The sequence below is a fragment of the Taurulus bubalis genome, assembly GCF_910589615.1.
Source record: "Taurulus bubalis genome assembly, chromosome: 1".
Lineage (NCBI taxonomy): Eukaryota > Metazoa > Chordata > Actinopteri > Perciformes > Cottidae > Taurulus > Taurulus bubalis.
This window is the reverse complement of record NC_136589.1, coordinates 17,208,689-17,235,171: the sequence shown is the minus strand read 5'-3', so window position 1 is coordinate 17,235,171 and position 26,483 is coordinate 17,208,689. Positions and strand designations below refer to the sequence as shown.

Below are 26,483 nucleotides of genomic sequence, written 5' to 3'. Positions count from 1 at the left end.
GAGGGGACAACGACACCCTGAGCTGCTTCCTTCCCCCTTTCTCCCTTCCTTCCCTTTCTCCACTTCTTTTCCTTTTACTTCTCGCTCTCTCCTTCCCTCCAGCTCCACCATCTTATCCCCTTCCTCCCAGCCTCATTTTCATCAAACCCTCCTCTCCTCCTCCCCCTCTGCTCTCCTCTCCTCTCCTCCCCTCAGGCCTCTGTGGAGAATGGAGAGTTTGGTAAGTGGTGCTGCGGTGGAGGTGTGGGAGGCGGAGAAGGAGGAGGAGGGGTGTTCAGGTCAGGAGGACTTCCAATTCACTCAGTGAAACCCAAACTCGTCTTGGGGATTGTGTGGAAGCAGCTCCCGGCTCCAGGAGGGTCCTTGCTCATTGGGCGGGGCTTGAAGTAAAGACTTGGCCAAGGGCGAGAGCGTTAGAGCAATGTTTCCTCCCTCCTTGCTCCCTTCTTCCTTTCCTTCCCTCTTCCTTCGTCCTTCCTTCCTCTCCATGCTGAGTCCGGTGAGTCTCTTCCGCTGCATCCTTCCGCCCGGCTGCGCGCATCACTGGCCCCTCTGAGCTCAGGTAATACCCAGAAGTCCCGGCGAGCTGCAGCCTGTCAAGTGAGCCTCGTTTTCTTGATACTACACCACCCGCCCCTTCTCACGCTGCCTCACGCTGCCTCACCCTCTCACCCGGTCTCTCTCTCTCGTTTGGTGTTGAGTCTCAATATTGTGTTTTCATCACAACAAGCGAAATAAATAATCTCGGTTCAACATGTCTCACGATGGTTTGTGTGATATCTTTTGGCAATGAACGGAAATCAACGTTAAAATGCTACACAACAACGGATTTTATTCCAGTTTAATAAAACAAAAACTCAACATTTTAACCGTCTCTCTTCATGTGGCACCAGCCGGCTCTGCAGAGCTTCACCTCTTTTTTTCCTCAGTGTGGTTTCAACCCACCTCACCTCTGTGATCCAGCTCTCCTATTAAATTATCTTCACACCGTTCCCCGTCTGTCTCATGAAAAAGATTCTCTCAGCCAATTATATTCTAAAAAAAAATACAAGAACTGAGGTCAACGCGGACGAGGCTGGAATCACTTTTTTAAATTCATACTTTTCACCAGAGCCGTGCGCTCCGTAACCTTTTCAGCTCGCCAACGTTATTGTCAAGTACAAGAATGCAGTAACCAGGCGGTGTCAGGCGGTGTCAGGCGGTGTCAGGCGGTGTCAGGCGGTGTCAGGCGGTCAGGTGGAGTCCGGCAGAGCGGGCGATTATAGGAGTCAGACAGAAGAGCTTCAGCTGTTTAGGAAGGTCTTGAACGTGCCTTCACACAGCGACCACCGCTATTACTTGAATGCTTACTTAAATTTTGTGACATTTTAGGCTTCTTCTCGTTTTCTGACGGAAGCGTTCATCGCAAACGACAAGTTCATGGATCGTCAGAAAGATGAAAATCTGACAAACGTGGCTGTTTTTTTTTACAGCTTCTGGCTCTGATGAATTTTAAGCTCCGGAGGTTGTTTCAAGAGAACCTGTAGGACGAGCTCCTTTAATCCAGATTGAAGACTTTGATTGAATCAGATTCAATGATATTCATCAATTTCTGTATACTGCATTATATCTCTTAAACTGCACTTCAATCGTTATTCTACCGATTGTTTTTATTGTTTAAATGAATGTTCTTAATTATTTTGAAATCTCTTCTTTTGCATGATGCTTTGATGGTTTTTATGGTTTTATGTCATCGTGTTGTTGTTGAAATGAGCTCTAAACAGCCGTACTGTATTATTACAGCCCTGAACAGCCTCCATGAGCCTTCAGACTAGAGGAGCCTTGTCCCTTCATGTTACATCACGCTGCTGCAACATGAATGTTTCAGACACTTTACATCCTCGTGTTCATAGAAGATGTAAAGAGCTTTAACTGTAACCCTAAACAGGAGGCAGTGGTTTTTAAAATGGGTCAATAGGATATGTTGTAACACGGTATAAAGATGGATTTTTCGACAGTTATTAATGTTTTTCTCTGTGTGTGTTTGTTTTTGGAGATTAAACGAGTAAACACAGTTGTGTGTTATCTAAGTGTTATTTAAGGTATTCAGTTAAAGCGTGGATGTGTCATCAGCACAGATGGAGTTGTTTTTTTTAACATATAAATATGACTGATGATGTTTAAAAGGTGTTTCATAATCCCGTGCTGGGCTGAACCTGCGTGCTGAAGGTGGGACGGGACACGAGAGAGCGTGATGAAAAGATGCTGCTACTACGTTTCATGATGAAATGATTATGCTTTATTATGATAATCACTGTCTAATGGAGCTTCATTAAAGTGCTATGTTCCATACATTAACTGTTGTGTCAGTGTGCAGCGCTGTGCGTTCATGTGTGTGTTAGTGCAGTGTGTGTGTGTGTGTGTGTGTGTGTGTGTGTGTGTGTGTGTTTGTGCTCGAGTAGTGTGTGTGTGTGTGTGTGTTTGTGCAGTGCACCTTATATGTGTGTGTGCGTTTGTGCTGGAGCAGTGTTGGTTTGTGTGTGTATTAGTGCTGAAGCAGTGTGTGTTTATGCTAAGAGGTTCCTCTGAGTTTATTTGCCATTGTACTGTTAGAACATTGTGGTGTCAGTGCTCGATTATTATCCCTTCTGAAGAGGAACGGGCACGCGCATTTATCCAGATGACTGACGTCTGGTTAGAATTAACGAGACCGTTTCTCCACGGGTCTTCCGTGGAGAAACCGAGTTGGCCTGATGTCAGCGCGTGGCTCTAAAATCGGCGGCCGCCTTGCTCTCGTGAGATTAATCGCTGACCACTTGTGCATGACGTCAGAGCAAGTCGGGATCAAGTCAGACACAAATCTAACCGCCATGCATTGCGCGCCGATCGCCGGTGATCGATTCTGCGCAGAACTGGCTCATCTCGAACAAACCTACTGTTGTAGGAATAACAGTGTGCCGTAGCATAAATAAATGGCTTTTGGGGGGGCTTTTCACCCAATACTGAGGCCACTGAGCCTTTTGCATCCCTGAGCTACAGTAATGGATATTTCATGATGGCATTGTCGCATCATATGGTTGTCGTTTTCCTGCCGGTTGTTGGTTAATGAGCATCAAAATGGAGAGCCTGTCACAGAAGTAGAGAGAGAGAGAGAGAGAGAGGAAAATACAAAAGCAGAAGAACTCCTTCTGTTAACATGGTGTGATGTTCATCCCTGGAGAGCATCAGCCATATATCTATTCAGCCTGCAGTTGAAGGATGGAACAGAAATGACTCTTTAGAAGCATTAACTGGTTAAGTTGTTCAGCCAGGTTTTTTTATGCTGCAGAAACCCGTCGTCCCAAACTTTGGCACGTCAACGCTTCACCACGCTCGACCACGGGGGCTGAGCCGTCTGCCGCTCGCCTCTCGAGACGAGACAGCTGTGCGTCGCCAACCGAGAGCATTTGTCAAGTGAGATTACATTTGATTGAAAGAAAGAGGAGGTCAGAGGAGAGTTTAACGGGCAGAAGACCCGACATCCGGCGTTTTGATCCACGGTTCGTCTTCATCGCTCACTCTCCGTCCTTGTGTTTCACTTCCTCTGCTTTCCTGACACTCTCGTTCTCTGTTGACTTCATGCTTCCATGCAGTTAAGACTTGTTTGACGTCTCACTAAAGATAATATGTATTTCTATATTCTATACGCACAAGTCCTGAATGTATATAAAAAAGGACGTTTTTTTAGAAGAAATACGTCTTTTGAGAACTGATAAGTGAATGTATAGTCTGTAAGCTCAATCAATCATTCAATCAATTAATCAATCAATCAGTGTAATCAGCTGACAGGCCTCAAAACCTCCTTCACTGAAGGTTACAGTTTTTTTTCTGCATTTCTTATAAACAGCACAAAAAAGGCATGAATGCCCATCCTTCACAGGGCAAAGTATTGTGAGTAAGTGGGCTTTGACATTATTTTGTTCTGACTGAAGCTCCAAGATTCTGTGTCGTATTACACCTTCAGTAAAGCACGTTTCCATGAGAGAATTATTTAGCACCACTTTCAATGGTGTTCGTCCTCCTTTAGCGCATCATTACTTCATCTTATACGCATATATATGCACATATATGCAAATAATCTACTTATCAACAAACTATTAACATTTACAACTTGATGCATTTAAGTAAGTAAAGAAGACCCAACATTTGTCAATTGAGATGGCGAAAGACCTTTTCTGAATTACCTTCCAAAGTCACACATTGTTCTCAAAGCCTACGTTACCCACAATGCAACAAATATTGGATTGTTTTGTGCTCGTAGCAACTTGTGTCCTTTGTAGCAAATTCATTATATTTAGAAGTTAATTCAAAACACCTTTTAAATGGTGGCAGATAAAAAATGGACATGGATGTTTTTTTTGCTTTTATAGTTATTTGTATTGTTGTTGTGCGTTTACATTAATATATTTGTATGATTTCTTATGTCTGTGAAGAAGAATGTTTTATTTTATGGCTGCACAAAACAAATGTTCCACTCTGTGGGACAATGAAATTAATCTTGACTTAAATTCCCTGTGACTTAGTAATACCATACTACTAATATTTATTATAGCAGTTTTCTTGGTGATTTAAAGAGCAACAAAGGAGGAAACCTCAGCCAAACCAGCCAACTTATTTTTCACAACCACAGAATGAGTCCTCGTTAACGTCTCATAACTCATCTGGAAAGCATCAGTGAATGATTTATTAACCGTTAATAACAACGCTGTAATATTTGCAGCTTCATGGTACCGAATGATCTTTTCTCTCACTGCAGCTGCACGATGTTGTAAACCCGATCGTTCACGTTGTCACTCGTAAGAAACCCAACATGAAGGCCCAGTGTCTGCCTGCCGGAAAGCATGAAGCCAAGTACAAGCACCATAGCCAAGAGGACGATCCGTCACAGGCAGCGCATGGTGTCTCTGCATTGTTCACCAGCGAGCTGAGGCTGCTGGCTGTCCCGCTGCCAGGAACAAACAATATTGAGGGTGGCCCAGAGGGGATCTGGCTCGATACAAAACTCCGGGGCAAATCGGACTGAGACAAAGACACACAAAAACACTGTCATTCCCAAAATGAGATTTGCCTGCTCTCATCTGCCTGCTCTCACCAAGAGACTCATATATGTGTGTGTGTGTGGGGGGGGGGGGGGGGGGGGGGGGGGATGCGGCTTCACAGTGCTTTAAAAATGACTGAATCATAATTCACTCTGTGCGGGAAGAGTCCTCTGGAGTTCTGGCAAACGGGAAAAAATTGGCTTGAAGATTTGTACATTCCTGCCAAACACTTTAAGGAGAGATGTGATAACACTTTTAAAAATAAGCTTTGGAGGGGTGCCTCCTGCTTCTGGACTCACAAGATGTTTGTGTGTGCAGGAAGACTCAATGTGTTGGACCTCCAGCAGCTCCAGTTTTTTTTTGCCGGTCTAAAATCTCACCTCTTCTTTCTGGAGACACGGTTGCTCCGGTTCTATTGTACGCCCCAAACCACCCTGAACCCCTCGGCCAAGGCACCAACTCTAGATTGTTTTTTTGCAGCCACATAAGGCCGCTGAAATGAGGACTTACATTTGTTTCTACCAGACAAAACTTGACCAGGGTTGGAAGTTGTTGAGCTTTAAATGCCACAATAAAAGTATTAGAAGTGTCAGGGGAAAGACTGCTGTTTGAACACACTAAAGTATAAGGTTTTTATTTCCGCCTGAACATTTCTTTGCAAATAGATGCCTGCAGACGACTATACCCAGGCGGAAAAAATATATACTTTTGTATATTTAAAATATACTTACATTTTCAATCGTACATTTCAAATATACTATCAAAAAATACATACTTTAAGTACAAGTTCTGTGTAATTACTCAAATGTACTTCTTTGAACTTTAATTTCAAATATATTTTTTGTATATTTCAAAATGTATGCTCTAAATTAGCATTGGAAAAATGTATTTAAAGCACATTTGATAAATACAGATTTTATATATACCAAATGTTTCATATTTTAAGTAATATTTGAGAAGTGTACTTTCTGAAAATGTATAAAAAGTATACAAAAGTCACCTATTTTAAAAATTCAACTTTTAACACTCTAAAATAATTGTACTGTAGTGGTTTATCTCGGGGGGATACGTTCTAAAAATAACCCGCAGTAGACGAAATCCGTGAAGTATTCAGCTTTATTTTTTACAATTATCATACATGTTTTAAGGCCGTATAACCCCTAATCACACACTTTTATACACTTCTCAACCCTTTTTGCATCCCTGTTAAAACGTATTGCTGCTGTCGTCCTTATGTTATTTTCCTCCTTCTTTATGTAACGAACCGAAGATTCATTTATTCCGTAATGGCCCTACAGCCGCGTAACTTCTACCTTCCTTTAGCATGTCAAGAAGTCCAACTTTTTCTGCGATGGTTAGCATCTTCCTCTGCCTTTTGGGTGCGACCGCAGGTGCCTTTTTCGTTGCAGTTCGTTTCATCGACATTATGGGTTTTTTCGGGTAGAAAACTTGCAAACATACAGCACTTCAGAGTCACACTGCTAGCGATTGAACATTTATGTAAATCTGGCTAGCCAAACGCATTCTGTACTGTACAGGAGACACTGCACGGAGGAGATTGATTGACAATGGTGTACAGTACAGTCCCTTAACTAATCAGGACGCAGAACACGTGCGGTTCTCCCTTAGCCAACCAGGACGCCGAACACAATGTGTGTTCATACTGTACACTGTAAAAAAAAGCATGCAAAATTACACTAAAAAAAATCTGCGAAACAGCGAGGCCGCGAAAGGTAAACCGTGTCATAGTGAGGTACAACTATACTTTCAATAAATATATTATAAATATGGCACCTTTTTTTATATTTTAAGTAATATTTGAGTGCGGAGGCACGGCCGGGATTACATTTCACCCAGATACAACAGATACATTTTTCTGATTGGCTATTCGTGTCGCCCATTTCTTTTTATTGATTTGCAGGGGATTCGGGGGAAACGTGCTTGATTCCTCCATGGTGAGGGCAGTGACCAGGTCATGTTTGCGCGCTGCAGCACATTAAATAGCCTAGAGTTTTTTTTCAGCGTGAGAAATACGATGTGTGGCGGGTTATAGTTTTCTGTGTTGGCTAACATTAGCTTACTTTTCCAAAGGGTAGCTAAGGTAATGCTTAGCTATAGGTTAATTACGTTGCAGGCCGGTGTTACGGATTAACAGGCGGCCCGGTTAACTGCCGACTTTCGGCCGAAAGCGTCTACTGTTGTCGTCGTTACAGCAGATGTTGAGAACACGTAGCTGTCCTCGTGAATGCTGCATTGTTTAATTCTGCAATTCAATGTCTAACCTTCTCGTATAAAGTCTCTGGTTAAAACATACCGGACTAGACGTTGTTGAGTCTTTTCAGGGAAAGTATCCACGCGAGTGGAAACGTCGCTTGTTGTTTATGTGTTGAAACAGGAAGTCAGCAAATTGCCCTTCCTTTGAAACAAAGTTGTTAAAAATAACACACAATGACTGTGGAGTCTGTTTTGTGCAAATATCTGTCATGTAAATTAACTCTGTAGTACAGGGAAAAAAGAAGAGAAAAAAGATATAAATAAGTTCAATTTTCGGGATTCAAACTCATATCATTGGGTGGAAAAAGATCAGAGGTCAGTGGCATTACCACTACGCCACGATAAAATCAAATCATGTACAACACAGTCAGCAGTCACATTTAAACGGCAGAGAGCAACCAGATCAACTTGTGACCAACTGCGACTCCATGGAGCATGTTGACGTGACCTGCAGAGCACTTTACAATATCGCTGGTTTCTCTAACAAATAGACAGCTGTTTAAAATCAGACCATTCAAAACGTCTTTGTAGAACTACAAATTAATGAGGCAGATCTTTGTGACGTCGTCATGAGGTGAAAATACACAATGTAGACAATAACGCCGAATTCAACCAGCCAAGAACACAGATGTCAAACAGTTGAATTAAATGTGTTTTTGGGGAACCTTGGAAAAAACTGAAATGGGAACAGAAATGAAAGAGAGGACTAAACATAATATCAGTGGATGTCTGAGAGAATATTTCTTTCTGATTGACTGTAAAAGCTGCACAATTTTGCCAATAAATGGATGATTAAAAGAGAAACACTCGTCCTGTTCTCACGGTATATTCCAGCTTTCTAAGAATCATTTTGCAGAAAAGAACAAATCTGAAGAGGTTCCAAATGAGCAGCTGCACGTGTGCAACCTCTTTGCATGATGAGATGATGAGATGAATCCTCGTGAGCATTGAAGCATACAAAACATGTTGAATTATGTACCGCAGCTTTGGCCTGAAGGCTGCAAGCTTCTAGGAAAAAACATGTAACCGATAGCACGTTAGGCGACACTTTTTTTTAGGTAACCTTCAAAATGAAATTGTGTAGAAATCTATTTATTTTCTGTAATTTATAAAAAGGTCATTGCTGGATACATACTGTATATGAGGACTAACATTTATTAATAGGCTATATGAACCGTTGTGAGAGGACACGTTGTACAAACCCAGGACTTTCACACAAGAGACCGCTGTTAGGGTCCTGTTTGAGACCACTTCACGCTCGTAATGTCACAGTGTTGCACTTCATATTACGTAAAAAAGTCTTCTGTATACTGTATATCTGTATATCTGTATATCTGTTTGTTATCGCCCCGTCAAAGCCTCCAGGCCAACGATACAAAAAGAAGTAGTCGCCTGTACTCTGTTCTGCAGACAGTGCATACAGTTTAATAATTGATTCCCTGAAAGTAACTTTTCCTGCAGGGTGTAGACATTGTTACACAAGCTCCTTCAGGCCAGCAGGGACAGCAACACAACTCCAGAAAAAAAGAAAAAGGCTTCTGAGAGACTTTTTTTGTGGGGGAAACAAATTTCCCAAAACAGCTGGAGGTTTAATCCTTAAAGATTGTAAAACCACAAGATATATAAAACAGAGCAAATACTGTTAAAACCATGAACATTGGGTATTGTTCGCCTTCTTCTCCCACTGGAAACTACTTAAATATCTTAAACCCTGAGCACACTTGAGAAGCATCTGTAACTTTAGATGTAGAAAACTTCCATTACAAGAACTAATAGAAATGTTTTGCAATACGCACAAAGTCTCACCATATCGTCACAGATACTAACAGTTAAGTGTTACGTGTTTTGGGAATCTGGAAATGCACTCTCTTCTGTAATCAGATTGTATTGTATTATATTGTGTAGTATTTGTATTGTACTGTATTTTATTGTACTGTAGTTTATTTGATTGTACTGTATTGTACAGTATTGTATTTTATTGTACTGTATTGCATTGTACTGTATTGTATTGTATTGTACTGTATTGTATTTCATTGTACTGTATTGCACTGTATTGTACTCTATTGTACTGTATTGTATTTTACTGTACTATATTGTAATGTACTGTATTGTATTGTACTGTATTGTACTGTATTAGCCTCTAGCTAGAAAATCTCTCGTCACTTTCGGGTCTCTAAGCCCCGCTTGAAACAAAAATGGACCAAGTAGGAAAAGTTTGTGTTCTCTTGCACAATGTTTCACCTGCAAAGAGTTGTGTGTTCCTCTGTGAAGTGTCTATTAGGAACTATTTCCATTTCATGCAACATATTATGATATTTCACCAGTCCGGAAGGAAGGAAGGAAAGAAAGAAAGGAAGGAAGGAAGGCAACTCGATAGCCAGACCAGATATTTCCTCAATGCTCTGTCTGCACATAACTAATGTATGGTTAAAGTTATGAAAAGATTGTGGTTATGAAAAATGGATTATAGTAATGGGAAAACTAGAATGATCATTTGGATTTAAAGTGAATTCTGCACACAAGATAAAGAGTATTGTTGTACGATGAGTAAAATCCATCTCTTTTCTATATATATATATATATATATATATATATATATATATATATATATATATATATATATATATATATATATATACACTTTAAATCCAAATGATCATTCTAGTTTTCCCATTACTATAATCCATTTTTCATAACCACAATCTTTTCATAACTTTAACCATACATTAGTTATGTGCAGACAGAGCATTGAGGAAATATCTATCTATATATATATATATATATATATATATATATAGAAAAGAGATGGATTTTACTCATCGTACAACAATACTCTTTATCTTGTGTGCAGAATTCACTTTAAATCCAAATGATCATCAACTATAATTACCCTACTCTCGACCATAAATATGTTGTCGCTCCTTAATCTGTCCGGGTGATTTCCCACATTAACCGCGGGGAGCACCGTTTGCCATTAATCACGTGTGTCACATGCTCTCTCGTGTTACTGCGCTCAGTTTTCTGCAGCTTTCATCATCAGTGTGGCGTCGCCTGCTGTGCAGATCTGTGTGCATCCTCAAACTCTGCAAAAACGAATTCACAAATTCACAATCCCAGTTCACACTCTGCATGAAACTGAAAGATCAATAAATGAAATAATAGTTTTTAAGTTGCGTCACACTTTAATGTCTTAATCCCCACACCATCCTCCTCACCCGCCTATCTGACTACCTTGGCCTCACCGGTTCAGCTCTCTCCTGGTTTCAGTCCTACCTCACAAACAGAAAACAGTTTGTCACCATCAGAGACTCCAGTTCCACCCCGGCCCTAGTCAACCATGGCGTACCTCAAGGCTCTGTGCTGGGACCCCTCCTCTTCACCATCTACATGCTTCCCCTTGGTCAGATCATCCGCCACCATGGTCTCAGCTTTCATTCTTATGCTGACGATACACAACTATATCTCAGCACCAAACCATCCACCCAGCTACCCCCACAGTCACTTGTAAACTGCCTACATGCAATAAAAATCTGGATGTCATCAAACTTCCTAAAACTCAACAGCAACAAAACTGAGCTCATGGTTGTGGCTCCCAAGGCCCTGCTCCGGAAGGTTGGAGATCTCCACCTGGACGTTGACGGCTGTTCCTTCTCCCCATCCTTGGAAGTCCGCAACCTGGGTGTCATCCTGGACCCAACACTATCATTCCAATCTCATATCGGGTCCATTACCAAATCCGCCTTCTTCCACCTCAAAAACATCTCACGTCTCCGGCAATCACTCTCTGACTCTGTGGCAGAAACCCTTATCCACGCTTTCGTCACCTCCCGTTTGGACTACTGCAATGGAGTTCTGTCCGGGGTTCCCAGCAAAGCCCTGGACAGGCTCCAGTATGTGCAAAACTCGGCTGCCAGGGTTCTCACCCGCACCAAGCCCTGGCAGCACATCACCCCCACCCTCATCCACCTCCACTGGCTTCCGGTCAAGTCCCGCATCACCTACAAGATCCTCCTCCTCACCTACAAATCCCTCAATGCCCTGGCTCCTCAGTATCTATCTAACCTCCTCCACCCTTACACACAGTCCCGGAACCTTCGATCCTCAGGCACGGGTCAGCTCTCCATCCCTCACACAAAAATGCGAACTTTTGGGGACAGAGCCTTCAGTGTGACAGCCCCCACACTTTGGAACTCTCTCCCCATAGAGCTCCGCAACACACCATCTCTGGACACCTTCAAAAAACACCTCAAAACTCACCTCTTCACCAAAGCCTATGTCCTCTAGCTACTGTTGCATTTGTTATGTTTATTTATGTCTTTGTTAAGCGTCCTTGGGTTTCATGAAAGGCGCTATATAAATCCTAGCTATTATTATTATTATTATTATTAATGGCAACGGGATTTTTTCAGGGGACCATTAAATTAAACCCTTAGCTTCAGCGTCCCTTAAACCCTGCAAAAACAGTGTTGGAGAGTATAACATTTGTTATTACTTTATGTTTAGGCCCCGATATATTCCAAAACATTGACATGGTTATGTTTATACTATGCTGGACTTTTATTGACGCCTACACACTTCGCACATGTGCTCGCCTACATGCATCGCTAACGATTATACATTTTGGCACACGGATGTCTGTGCAGACGGTTGCCAACCGTCTGCAAGATTCACATCCCATGCACCCTTGTGATTAAAATGTAATTTGAGCTTCATGAGATTCGTGATGGCTGAACACAAGCAACGGGTAGCAGTCGACCGCCTGTGCTTTTCCTACTATGAACGCCCAATAACTACAAAAAAAAAAACTTTTGTTTTCAGCACACGTCTTCACGTTTCATGGTCAAATCTGCACACAATATTCAGTGTGTACAAGGTGAAGTTTGGGCCTGAAATCCACCAGCATCGAACGATTCTGTCAACTTTTGTTGAATTCTGTCGGGAGACAGATATTAAAAGTTATTTAAATTTACGCGATTTAATAAGGAAAATGGGAAAGGTGGACAGGTCAAACAAACCTGGATGTCCTCGAATAGCGGTCGTACCAACATCTACAAAAAAAAAAATATATATATATATATATATATATATATATATATATATATATATATATATATATATATATATATATATCCAACAAAATATATTCCTATGTACTTTGTGCTTTTGTTGCCTAAAGCGTTAGGGTCAGTTGGGGTTAGGGTCAGCCGTTTCCTGTGAAGATGGAAGTTTATTTTGAAAAGAAACTGTCGAAACCCCCCGCCCCCTTCTCAAAAAAATGTAATATTTATTCATAGGTAAGCTATACGAACCGTTGTGAGAGGACACGTTGTACAAACACAGGACTTTCACACAGGAGACCGCTGTTCGGGTCCTGTTTGAAACCCACTTCACGCTCGTAATGTCACGTTGTTGCACTTCATATTACGTAACAAAGTGCGTCTGTTATTTGTTTAAGGTAGTTACATTGTTACATTATTATTTTTAACTGTTTCACATTGTTAACCTCGCGCCGTTGTGAGTTTCTGCAAGTGAGACACACGGCTGATATGAAATGTATTCATGAAATGTTGGAGTTCAGGAACATCCAACAGTCAACGCAACGGACATACAATCCCAACATTGTGTGGCATTTTCAACGGTGAAGTGTTGCACTGATCATCCCACACCAGCATACCCACACCACACTGAGCTGAGTGTCTCCTACTTACATCCCACCATCATCATAGCCACAGAGAAGATCTTCTCCCCGTCGCTGGTGGGGGCGATGTTGCCGAAGCCAATGGTGGTGAGGCTGGTCATGGTGAAGTACAGCGAGGTAATGTACAATGAGTCCTTGCCGGGGCCGCCCTCCCACCGGCCGTCGCCGCTGGCGTTGTAGCGGTAAGGCGAGCCGATGCTGAGGGCCAGCTGATAGAGCCAGCTGTCCACCTTGATGGTGTTGGTGGCCTCGTCGATGACCTCGTAGTCTCCGATGCTGTACCTGTCGAGGACAACGGCTCAGTCTGAGTACGATACATAACTATATCACCAGGGGACTATAGTCCCATACAAGGGCTGGCTAAATGCATTGAAGAAATCAATAACTGGATGTGCCAGAATTTTCTTCAATTAAATCAAGATAAAACAGAAGTAATTGTTTTTGGTCCCAAGGACGAACGATTGAAAGTTAGCGCTCAGCTTTAATCACTGATGTTGAAAACCTCAAACCAAGCCAGAAATCTAGGTGTAGTTATGGATTCAGACCTCAACCTGAACAGCCATATCAAGAAATCAGCCTACTATCACCTGAAGAATATATCAAGGGTTAGAGGACTTATGTCTCAACAGGATTTGGAGAAACTTGTCCATGCATTTATCTTCAGTAGACTTGACTACTGTAACGGTGTGTTCATAGGCCTCTGTAAAAAGTCAATCAGAAAGCTGCAGCTGATTCAGAACGCTGCAGCTCGAGTCCTCACTAAGACCAGGAAAGTGGATCACATCACTCCAGTTCTGAGGTCTTTGCACTGGCTCCCTGTCAAACAAAGAATTGACTTTAAAATCCTCCTGCTGGTTTATAAAGCACTGAATGGTTTAGGGCCTAAGTATGTTTGCGATCTACTGCTACCTTATGAACCATCCCGGCCACTCAGGTCGTCTGGGACGGGTCTACTTTCTGTTCCAAGAGTCAGAACTAAACATGGAGAAGCAGCTTTCAGCTTTTCTGCTCCACACATCTGGAACAAGGTCCCTGAAAGCTGCTAAGACCCTCAGCTCCTTTAAGTCCACATTGAAGACTTTTCTGTTTGCTGTTGCCTTTTATTGATCCAGATTCAATTGCTCCATCTCACTACTGCATTTTATTTCTTAAACTGCACTGCAACTTTTATTAAATTTTTATTTTTTATTTAGCTTTTTGACTGTTTTAATGTTTTCTTAACTGTTTTAAATCCTGTTTTCTCTGCATTATGTTTTGATGCTTTTAATGGTTTTATGTGAAGCACTTTGAATCGCCTTATTGTTGAAATGTGCTATACAAATAAACTTGCCTTGCCTTGCTATACAGCGGAGATTTGAGCAAACTTGTGACACAAGCTTTAAGATCCACGTGAAGAACCCTGAGATCTGCTGAAGCATCATAATCTGTTTGTTCACAGATCTCTTTTATGTTATCGATTCAAGATATGTTACTTCAGCCAACTCAATGATGCCAACGTTATTCGGTGGGTTTCTATGCAAAATGCCTATTTACAAAACAAAAACTCAAGTGAAGTAATAATTTTTGCGAGAAAAAAACTAAGACATTGTAGAAAAAAACGTGGGAACCGTCCTGAAGTAGTGTTCTTATGGTGAGGAAGACCTCAATAGCAGTGAGGCTATTTTCTGGTAAATGTGTGACTTTAATCTCAGAGAATATTTGAGGTTTTTTTCTTCTAGTTAATTGAGATTTCTTTTCTCAGAATATTTCCTCCTCCCCCGACTGTCATTTTTTATGGGATGGGAAAACTACTGCAATATGGGACAAAATACCTCTTAGAAACACTTAACCCTTCAATTATTTATGTACATATTATATAACAATACACTAAATATATTGCCTTGATTGCCTACCATATAAATATCAAACCATGAATATGGTTATTAAAACCATTCATTCCTGTAAGAACAAACTGAGGAGCACAAACAATATTTAAGGCTTACTTTGGTCTGCATAACTATTTCTAAATGTTGCCATTTGCCGTTTAATGTCGGCGAGTATTATTCAATAAAAGAATGATTTTTAAAAACGGTGTTTGCTGCGGGGCAGAAGCGAATTAGCACCTCACTCGATGTTGTGTGAAGGAAACTCAAAGCAGCAGCAGATGCTTTGTGATGTGCAGTACAGGAGGGGGGATTAGCATACAGAACCAATTAGGAGCAGGTAGGAGTATGGTTAAACTCCCAGCAAGCAGCAGGAGATCCTGAATTGGGGCTAAACTGTGAGGAAATGAGAGTTCCCTCAGTGACAAGTGAAAACCAGTTTACCAGATGCAGGCGAGCCAGTGGGCCACCAGTCCAAACACGCAGACCAGCAGCACCAGAACGGCGGCACCGTACTCCAGGTAGTGGTCCAGTTTCCGGGCAACCCGGCCCAGACGCAGCAGGCGGACCACCTTCAGGGAGCTGAACAGACTGCTCATGCCCTGGGGAGGAGGGAAAAGTAGAAGATGAGTCAGAAAAGTGGGGAAACAATTACATTACTGGTAAAAGTCTGGTTTCTGTTGTGTAAAAAGGGAAGTTGGGCATTCCCTAAGCCCCGCCCCCTTCCAGACATGCACATACAGTTTAACCAATAGAAAACCAATCTATTTTTAGGCCCTTTCCTTGACAATTGCATACCCAAACTAAAAAGGGTGTATCTCTGCAACCACTAGGGCTATTTGAATACTTTTGGTGTTATAATAAAAGGTACACATGTGAGATTTTGTTCGGATGTGTAAATATCAGTCTATATGTTACTGGTTAAGAAGGTGTCACGTCCGCTTCGAAAAAAAAGCACTTTCAGGATGATTATTTCTTTGAAATGATGCAGCTGTAAGGTCCAACTCTAACCCAAATCATAGCACAATATGTGATGGCGCTGCCTGCATGACAGGAAAAAAACTCAGGGTTCGTGAGGAGAATTGAGTGCTGCTTAATTTTGTTTAAAGCACAATGTTTTTCATTATTTACCTACTGATGAGTTAATCACAAGAAACATAAACATAAGAAGTACATTTTGTATATATGAATCCTTTTGAATTGCACTCTTTGTTTAATTATTTTGAATTTGTGGAAAAGCTGCTCCTTGAGGAGACAGTGACTTTGTCCATAGTAAAGTGTTTGTCATAGTTTCAGTGAGTGAATATTCTTAGTTAAAGTTAGGTCATTTGAGTATTTTAGAAACTACTTCTTAGTTGTTACTTTTTTGTTTGTGCATAAAAGCTGTTGAGTCTGTTTAAAAATGGCTGAAGATTCAGAATTGTTGTGTTGTAATACCTTGTGTCCTGAAGATGCACCTTTTGTTTTTTAATTAAAATGCAGCTAATTGAGTGTAAAATAGAATAGTTCCCTCTCTAGCATCGCCACCAGCTGCCCGTTTTGGTTTATCATTAAACTTGTTTTTGTGTTGGCATACATATCCTATACTATCTGAGGTTCAACTGCACCATATTTTTATTAAATACATATGAGAAGTTGAGAATGTTCCTCGATTTGTGTCGCGGCTTGTCATTAAGGTGTGATGGTGGGTCCCGGACCAGACCAGTTCAGAACCACTGGTCTACGGTGTATAGAGCAAACATGTAAGTCGCTTAATGTAATGTAATGTAATCTGTGACATTTTAATTTGTTCATGTACCAAACCATATATTTCACTTGTATATTACTTATGGTGTTCAATACATCCTATAACAATACAAAATACTCTGCTCTAAATATTAAAAACTATTTATACCAGCAGCAATGCTAATTTGCTGCACTTGCAAAAGTCCACCTTAAAATGACACTTTTTTTGTGGACAAATCTGTATAAATTTTTTAAACAATGGCTCCTTGATTTCAGACAAAAGCAGCTTCACATATTTCAGAACACTCTTCTTTTCTTTTCTTAGTCACTGGAGTTTGTTTTTGTAAAACAGTGAAACTTCAATTTTACATAATTTACAAAATTACAAATTACATTTAGAGGCTTAAATGTTGCAAAAAAAACAACCACCAAACTGTAATTTGGAGACTTGTATCACCTTGTTGTATTCACACACTTATATTTAATAACAAACATCTCTATAAAACAGTTTTTAAAGAGACAAAGCGTGTGAGGAAGAATACGACCACCTGACACTTCCACAGGTAGAAAAGTGCTACGAGGCTCAAAATGATGTATAAATGACATTGTGCGTGTGTTATGATGCTGTAAACTGAAGAGGAAACAGGGGAAGGTCTCTGCAGGAACCAAGAAGACAAAAACAGTTAGTTACATAATCTAAGCTTTTCTTTTTTCAAACTGGTCTCACGCTGCGTACCACCGATGTCTCCACAGCGGGTATTATATTAATGTCTTGTTGTGTTCCAGCGCTTGAAGTTTCCTTCTCTCCGTTCTATTTGACTTTTAAGACAACATTTAATTATGTAATGTTTTTTGTTGTGGCCTTCCTAAAGGCCTGTCACTCAGAAATATTATTTCTTATGTGGTTTAATTGGCTGCATGCGTGTTGCAACGGACGCCATCAACCTTTCTCATTTCACATAACTTGCTCTTGTTTCTACAAGTATGTTCATGGTTCTCTTGGAGGAGGAAGAGGAAGTACTGCATTCATGTCATATTGTACAGACGGTAATACGGTAATAGGGCAATACGTTGGAGGTTACAACTGAGCGTTACACGTCAGCGTCACACCTGAGCGTTACACCTGAGCATCACACCTGAGTGTCACACCTGAGCATTACACGTCAGCGTCACACCTGAGTGTCACACCTGAGCATCACACCTGAGTGTCACACGTCAGCGTCACACCTAAGCGTTACACCTGAGCGTTACACGTCAGCGTTTCCTGCTGTGATAAGTCCAAATGTCTGCTGTGGTAAAGAGATGGAAGATACCTTTTTTCGTCTGTTTCTAATTGTCTAACTGTAATAATTATTACTATAATTATTATCACTATTGCCTATGTTATGTCTCCTTCATGAGTCTAAACAAATTGCTATTAAGCCAAATGTACTTTGTGACTCAGTTTGATGTTTGTCTTTGTGTTTCAAATGTTGGCAGGATAAAAAAAAATGCACAAAAAGCACCTTTTTGGTGAAGTGTCGGTGCTTGTTTCACTAAAAGCAGAGACGTTTGTACATTTTTAATGCCCACATAAGGCTTGAGTGCTGACAACCCGTTAAGCTCCCAGTGCTGGCAGGAACATGTAACAGAGCCTCGCTTAATCTGAGGAAAATAATGAGAGAAAAGAGCCGGCGCTGTGAGAAGACACCCCAACCCCCCCGTGGACGTAATCTCAGACCTTACGCCGCCTTCGCTCTGTTGGGATAAACAGGTGCTTACGAGGTCGTGATTTTACACGCATTGCTTGCTCTTGACTCATGCTCTTTTCATCTGTGTCGCTCCGTCGCGGGGCTACTTAATTTGGAGGCATTTACATATGAGCCGGGAACCCGTCCGAGTCCCAGGGGAGGCCTTTGAAGCTGCGGCTGGAGAGCGAGACAGTAAGGAGGGCTGGGTTGGTGGCGTCAGAGGAAGGAGAGTTTCAGAAGTCCCCCTTAGTCTTGGGAAAAAAACCAGACCCGGTCAAGATCAAGGGTTAACATCAAGTCAAGACCAGGCAGCAACCTCCGATTCTGAAAATGTCTCTCCTGACCACCAGGCGACTCCTCTGATTGTATAAAAGTATATGCTTCATGTGTTAAAAGCTGCATTCTCTCTAGTGACCTCCAGGTCTGCTTTGGTTGTAGTAAATGATGGTCCATTTAGAGTCCAGCAGACGATAAAGCAGGGTATGCTTTAGGGGCGGGGCTACAAGGTGATTGACAGGTCTCTACCACGGCGTTAATGGCGGAAGTTGTCCGTGTTTTCATCTTTAATTTTTAACCCTTTCACAGTGTGTTTTCACTTCAAAAAGGCAGGCTGGTCTCACCCATGCAACAGCATCAAACAGCACTCCCGTCGTCATTTTAACGACGATCAATTCTGTAAACCTAGTAGGAGTTTTTTTGTCTAAACCTAGTTTCCTGTGAAGACGGAAAATAATTTTGAAAAGACTTTTTGTAACCAGCGTAAATTGACACGCGTTGCCGGACTAGGAAAACGCACGAAAAATGAGGACTTGATGAAGGTGAACCAACATTCTTGTTGCCTAAAATGTCTTTTCAGCGTTCGTTTGAGTTTAGCTCCTCCCTCATGTGTCACTTGAGGTTGCAAAAAAAAAAAAAAGGCACCAAAACGCCGAACTCCGCCTCTATCTTCACATATATAAAAGTAGTGTGTTGTTGTATTAACGCTCTGACACTCTACCTTTCCATGCTTCCTGCTCCATGCCAACACGCAGTGTGTTCATTTCCCACCCCCCCACCCCCTGACTCCACGGTGCTCAGCCTCCTCCGGGGCTCTGTCAGCTCGGCCCGGCCGTGGCGGCAACATGCATGGCACGCAGAAAGGTCATCCCGGATTAGCCCTTCTGAGCTGGCGCGGCGCCTGCAGACGCCCGTCGTGAGGCTCCCATCGACGCTGCCGGGCTCCTCGTGACAGCGGGTGGCTTCAGGACCCCGTTGGGGGGGCCTCTATCTCAGAAACCCACTTCTCACATCACCTCTGCTGCAACGTCACGTGGAGCATCAGCAGCACCACTCCTCCTCGTGAGCATCTTACATCATGTGTTGCAGGACTTCTTCATGTTGATGTAACGGCTGACCTGCTTGAGCCTCCGTGTGGGCGCCATGCCGCATCTCCAGAATATCAACAGGAAGAAACAGTCTTTCACCTTAAAGAAAACTGTGTTTGTGTAACTTCTTCTCGTCTCGTTTGTACTCGTCTCTAACACTTTATTCAACGTCTTAATAGAAAGCAGCATAAATCATTGATGCGTATTGATCTACGTAATCATGGCCAGCGGTTGTAAAAACACTGTTTACACGTCTTGGTGTTCAACAGAGGAGCAAGCTTTAATTTTAGATGCTTAAGAAACAGGAAAAATCTTAATTTGAGCAAATATGTCGTGGCAAAATTCAATTGTTTACAGGACTTTTAACCTTTTGTTTATTTATAATACTTGACGTCTTTCTTAACAGGGATTGTATAAAGACAGTAATATAGTCCATGAATATGAAATATGAATTTCCAGTTAATTGCAACCCCCTCTCGGTATTGTGGAGGTTGCTTTGATGGTGTTTTGCAGGTTACACTCGTCTTTTTGCTCGTTCATTTTGTACCATATTTATCTATTATTGCACTGTTTATTTTATTGTATTATATATGTATTGTTCTATTGTTTTATTCTATCGTTTATTGTTCTGCACCATTCACATCGTATGTTTCAACGTTCTTGGGCAATTAAACAATTCTGCTTCCGATTAAGAAATTTGCTTTCCTAGTTTCGAAGCAAAATGACCAGATTTATATCATCAAATTCATCAAGTTAACACAAATAATTGTTGGTTAAAGTATTAGGCCAAACTACAACAGGACAAAGTATGAGTGGCTTAACTTTATTGTACTTTTATTATTTCACAGTACTTTTTTCAACATCTGGCGAGGAACAGCATATGCAATGTGTTACTGTTAATGGACATTGCCAATTTAAATTTAAAAAAAGCTTACTAACTGTTTAGATCATTTTATCAATCATAACAATTGTTAAAATATCAATTAATATGTTTAATACAAATTATTTGTTTATTGTTTAAACTACAGATTAATTAGTTTTATTTAATTTTACAATGTGTCTCTTGTGTAAATTTGTTTGCTGCTGTAATCAAGTGAATAATGGAAAAACTAATAAAGGAATATCTTGTCTTATCTTATCGTATCTTAAACAGAGACATACGGGCTCAATATTGGCCTTAAATATAAATATTTAAGCCACTAATAACACAAACATGAAACATGTATTTACTTGGCAAACTTTGTGTATGCACTCAATATATTTTCATGCAACTTAAAAAGAGGTAATGTGTCCCAGGAGGGCCGCATTACACTCAAAATATTGGTAACTACACTACTTTACTAGACCTCAGTAACGCGCGTTCCTACGTTACTCAAGACATTTTTACCAGTCCGAAAAATTTTCTTTTTCCCAAAGCCTGTTTTCAATGTGTTATGCTGTTTGACCTGAATGTCCCCACCATACACAGCCTCTTGTATCCTGTTGTTTGTGGATTTTAAAGTGAGGCATATTTCTTTGGTCAGACAGTGTGAACAGGGTTAATGTTCGTTCAAGTTAATGGCTGAGTTGTATGTGCCATTTTGTTTTACATGTTTACAATTACAATACACTATGTGGAAAGGCTAAGAGATGCTCTTTATTGAACATTGAAAATAAAGTGATGAAAGGGCCATGATGTTTGTCCATGTATCTTTATGGTTAATTTATACATTTGCTTAAAAAAATGGAAAGTAAAGTAACTAGTAGGGTAGTTACTTTTCAAATGCAGTAACTAGTAAAGTAATCTAGTTACAATTTTCAGAAGTAACTAGTAACTTGTAACTAGTTACTTTTTCTGAGTAACTACCCCAACACTGGTCAGGGATACGTGAGATTTTTGTTTAAATATATTTAAAAGTAGCATCCATTTCCAAATCCTTTAAAAATAGATATTTAATAAATAACTAACATAAAAATAACAACATTTTTGAGCTGGTTTGGTGGTACTTGGCTGGAAAACTATTTCACAAGCGTGTACATCACTGAAAAAAGGTTGAGAACCACTGCTCTTAGTGGCCCTAGTTTTGAGCGTGTCAATTTCTTAAGATAGGCACGTTTGTTCCATAGTTAAGAAGACTACGTTACGTACTTGACACAGAAACATTCCATAAAGTCCTGTAACATAGACAATGAAGCAACATCTCCCCGGGCGCCTCAAAGTGCTGCCCACTGCTCCCTAACCAGGTATGGGTCAAATGCAGAGAAGAATTTCCCCAAGGGGACTAATAAAGTGCATGTTTCTTTTCTTTTCTTTCTTTTCTTAAACATAGTCATGTTAAGCAACTCAAAATAAGTCAATGTGGACTTTTGGTTTCACACGGGACGCATACTGCGGTCTCCTGGGTGAAAGTTCTGCGCTACATTGCGTAACACAGTGGTCGCCAATCGCGATCCACCAGTCGATCTCGGAGACTTTCTCTGTCGCTCTCCAAAATAAAATTTAAATAAATTCAGAAACACATTCTCGAACATTTTCTAAAGTGTCTGCTGACATTTTTTGTTACGGACTTCGGAAGACCAACGTCAGAAAAGATCTCCGCCTGATTCATAACGCCAGAAAATGGGTTCAGATTTCAATTATAGTTTGTGATTAGACCACATGAAATGCATAGGATGCTATAAATTGCTATGTTTTATAATCTTTTCTATACTATGGGTATTGTAAAAAGCTCTCCTGTGTAATAGGATCCAGCAGCCAGTGTTACCATATTAGGCAACAAACCCTCAGTGGTTGACCTTAGAGACAGGATCTAGGATTGACCCTTGAAGAAAAGGAGTAGGGGTTAAGTGTGTCTGTGAGGTACAAGAGCTGATGCACAGAGAGAGAGAGAGGAAAAAAAAAGGATTTTCATCAGATCTCAGTCTGAATAGGGATTGCACCAGATTCTGAGAAAACTGGACTTAATATGCATCTTTATTAGAAAAGGAGAAAAATCAGATTGGACCTGTCCTAGCTCTTAGGGGTTGGGACAGGTCTCCAGCTTTAGAGTCTGGAAGAAACGTCTGCTATGAGGAGAGAGGTGCCTGGCAATTCTGTGCAGGAGGAGAGAAGAGAGAAGAGGTGTTTATCCACCAGCTCTAAACTGAACCATTTCTATTAGTTACTTGTGATTTTTAAACTGTTTGATTGAATTTAATTGTTTGTATGTAAGATAAACTTTGAATAAAACTCGGCCTTACCATTCGTAAGGGACTGAAACCAAACCAAGGATTCTGGTTCTTTAAAACAATTTGAACCCTCTTTCCGTGTCCATCCACCGTGAGATACAGAAGTGACGACTGAACCTACCAAAGAGACTTAAGGTAAGTGTCTTTGGGTGAAGACTTTTGCAGTGTTTGTCATAATGATGAGATGGTGTCAAAATAGGTAGAGAGAAGGTATAGACGATATACGTACTCGCTTGATAGGGGTTAAGAGGAGTTACAGCCCACCGCAGGGGACCTAGTGCGCAAGCTGTAAAACACCCTCGACAAAACCTATAACTTATTTTGAAAATAACACAAAAACCTAACGATTTAGCACGGGGTGAGATAAAAGACCGAAGGCGTTATGCCAATATCGGATGAGGATTGTTATTTCCTCCAGGATCACTAGGATAATAGCCGACGGAGTGCCACCGAGTTAGGTGCGAGGTCTTGCATTTCCTAACCAACATTTTTTTCGATTTTCAAAATCGTAGCATATATGGAAATGAGATTCAATTAATTATATTCACATTAAGTAAAACATGTGACCTTCAACTTGTGAGTTAAAGAGAAAATACAACTCAATTGTGCGTGAAGTGTATTTATTATTTGATTTGAGGGTTAATGGAAAGATAATTAATGTAATTATATCTGACTGATATGTATGTGTTTAGGACATTTCTGACCACATCCAAATAAAAATATCTTAACTTGACTAATTCTGATATTTTACAAAGTAAAAACTGAACTGATTTTGTATCTTTCAAATTGATCATTTCTAACATTTTGCTAAAATTATGCTTAAATTCAAACAGTTGATAAATACAACAGTTAATATTGGTAGTTCATAGCCTGCTCATTGCAAATGTGTTTTTTCTTGTTCATATGGTGTGCGGTTAACAAATAATTCCCTTTTTAAGTTGCACTGAAATGAAGTCATTTAGTGTGTTTTTGGTGCCATCAAATTGAAAGCTGGACCAAAGTGTATGCTCTCATTCAATTACAATTAGGCCAAATGCAAAGCCTCAAGTTGTAAGTACAGTCTTTTTCTCTCAACAGGTAGATCTTGCCTGTCACCGAGGCAGAATTCAGGGATCTTGGGCTTAAAAAGGTTGGTGACCACTGGCGTAACATATGTCACAATATGAAATGTTACATAGGTCACAAAACCTGACATAACGTGGACTCAGCAGTAATGTTACAAAACTCAAAATATGTGGACTTTCGGTTTCACACGGAACGCGTACAGTGGTCTCCTGGGTGAAAGTCCTACGCTACGTTGCGTAACAGATGTCACAACCAGTGGCGGCTGGGGCGCAGTTGGGCGGCGCGGTTTAAATAACACTCCACAATGAGAAGAAAAGAGATTTTGAGTAGAATATTCTAAAAAACAAAGCTTTATTTCAAGAAAACACAGTACTCAACACTGTCCAATAACAACTATCAACAAACTGTAACTTTGGGCATGAGAGGTTCAGAGCAGAATGGTTTAAGAAACATTGGGTTGGGTTTCAGAGGTTTACAGAATAAAAGAGGTGCCCACACCCTCACATGAAAGAGGTTTAGAGCAGAATAGATTCAGAAAGAGAGACATCACATTTTACATTGGGTGTTTGACAGAGTAGGCCCCACTACTTGTAAAGACATTTAAACTGGAGGCCCTGCAGTAAGGTGGCACTGGTGAGGTGGTCTTTGAAGGCAAAGCGTTCCCTGGTGTGTCCAAGTATGGTGTCACAAACCTATAGATAAATATATAGAGACAGACAGACGGATAAGATGTGGGGAAATATCGCGGGACCGCTGAGCCCCGCAGCACCGGGCCGTCAGCGCTCTGCTGCCCGCCGAGAGCAGCCTGATCTCGGCTGGACTTTTTTAAATGATCCGCTGGCTCCGATGTCTCCGTATCGATTAAACATGAGTTATAATTCGGTTTCGATGATTTAACAAGCAATCATTATTATTTATTCACAGTCACATTAAATCAGTTTGACTGAGGGAAAGGTTAAGGTTTATAACTGAAGATTTTAATTTAACTTTTACTTTGAACTAATTGTTTGCAATTATATGTGTATATATATATATATATATATATATATATATATATATATATATATATATATATATATATATATATATATATATATATATAAAAACACATTCATAAACATATTATATCTACAATTATATGTGTATCTATATACGTATTTATATAAAATACATATTTATAAACACAATATATATGTACAATGATATGTGTATGTCTGTGAAACCAGTACAAAAAAAGCAGGGTTGTCATATTTTGTTTGACTGTAAAAATACTTTACAGTGAAGAATCAGAGTTACTCATGACAACAACAGCTGAGGAGGTGACGTCATCAAGTCAGCTGCTGTTCCAATTGCAGAAAGACCGTCCTGCGTCCTCCTGTCTTTGAGAGTCTGGACTCCCAAGTCCAGACTCCAAAAGTTCACAAGTCCGTACTTGTGTACTTGGGTATTGAGAAACGACCCGGGTGTACGTCCTCCCGCGGTCAGTGCTTTGCTGCTGAAGTTTTAAATCCGGACGTTCGGGTCCCAACTCTTTCAGCCTCTTCTTGTCAACATCTGATCGTCGGTTGAAAGGTGTTTCGCGTAGAGATACCACAGAGTTTTCAGTCGCCATACTAACACAATCAAAGTCTGCTACACTCTGCTAGTATTGCTCGCGTAGATACGTGGGAGCTATATGGGCTGTGAGGGAATGATAAAGGTCTCTGATTCGACGAATAGTGCATTCACTTTGCAATAAGAAACAATGTCATTGGCTAGGGCGCACTTTTGTGCGCCCGAAGATTCGCGTTTCATCCGCCAATGAGAAGCTATCCTCGCCATAACGCCCCTGAAATGTTTGCTCGCTTCCATAGACTCACATTTGGCCGGCGCCCCGACAGGGGGAGGGGCTTTTCTCAGTGATGATGAACGGCGATATATTATATTTGGTCACATTTAACTGGTTTTAAGTGTTTGTTGACAGGGGCTTACGGTCTCCCACACACATTTAGCGCGTCAACACGGTATATTTCATATTTAAATTATTTGGGATATAATGTTTTTTGACAGTATATATTATTATTATTTTTTCTTCTTTTTTTTTTTTTAATCGCAAAATTTTGAGAGGGGCGGCGCCCTAGAGCCCTCTATTGACGCACCGCCACTGGTTACAACATCACGTGGGCAAATTCACAGTTTGTGAGGAATGCAGTAATGTTTTGCAATGTTACAAAACTACAAAATATGTTGACTTTTAGAGTCGCATGGGACACAAACAGCGACCTCCTGGGTGAAAGTAAATTTACAAGTTTTTAGTGGCTACTTCAACATCCGCCCCCCAAAAATTATAATTTAGTTTTAGTTGTGACTTTTGGAGCTGCAAAGAACAATTAAGCGTTTTAGTGTGTTGATGTAAACGTTGCTCAGAATAAAAAGCTGAAGGAGGTGTGCAATCATTTAATGAAGTAAAAAAAAAAAAATAGATGGTGAAAAATGTTGTTGCTGGCAGCGTAATTACTGGT

The 26,483-nt window shown here is 40.7% G+C and overlaps 1 protein-coding gene across 1 annotated transcript in view; it reads right to left on the bottom strand.

Annotated features, from left to right (window-relative positions):
- kcnh5b (potassium voltage-gated channel, subfamily H (eag-related), member 5b) overlaps nucleotides 1-26,483 on the bottom strand; it is a gene marked incomplete at both ends in the record, with an annotated part of 140,336 nt that overhangs the window by 85,237 nt on the left and 28,616 nt on the right. The window contains 2 exons of the mRNA XM_079232089.1: nucleotides 13,040-13,311; nucleotides 15,336-15,493. Coding sequence (XP_079088215.1) covers nucleotides 13,040-13,311; nucleotides 15,336-15,493 — 430 coding nt within the window. The remainder of the gene's footprint in view (nucleotides 1-13,039; nucleotides 13,312-15,335; nucleotides 15,494-26,483) is intronic.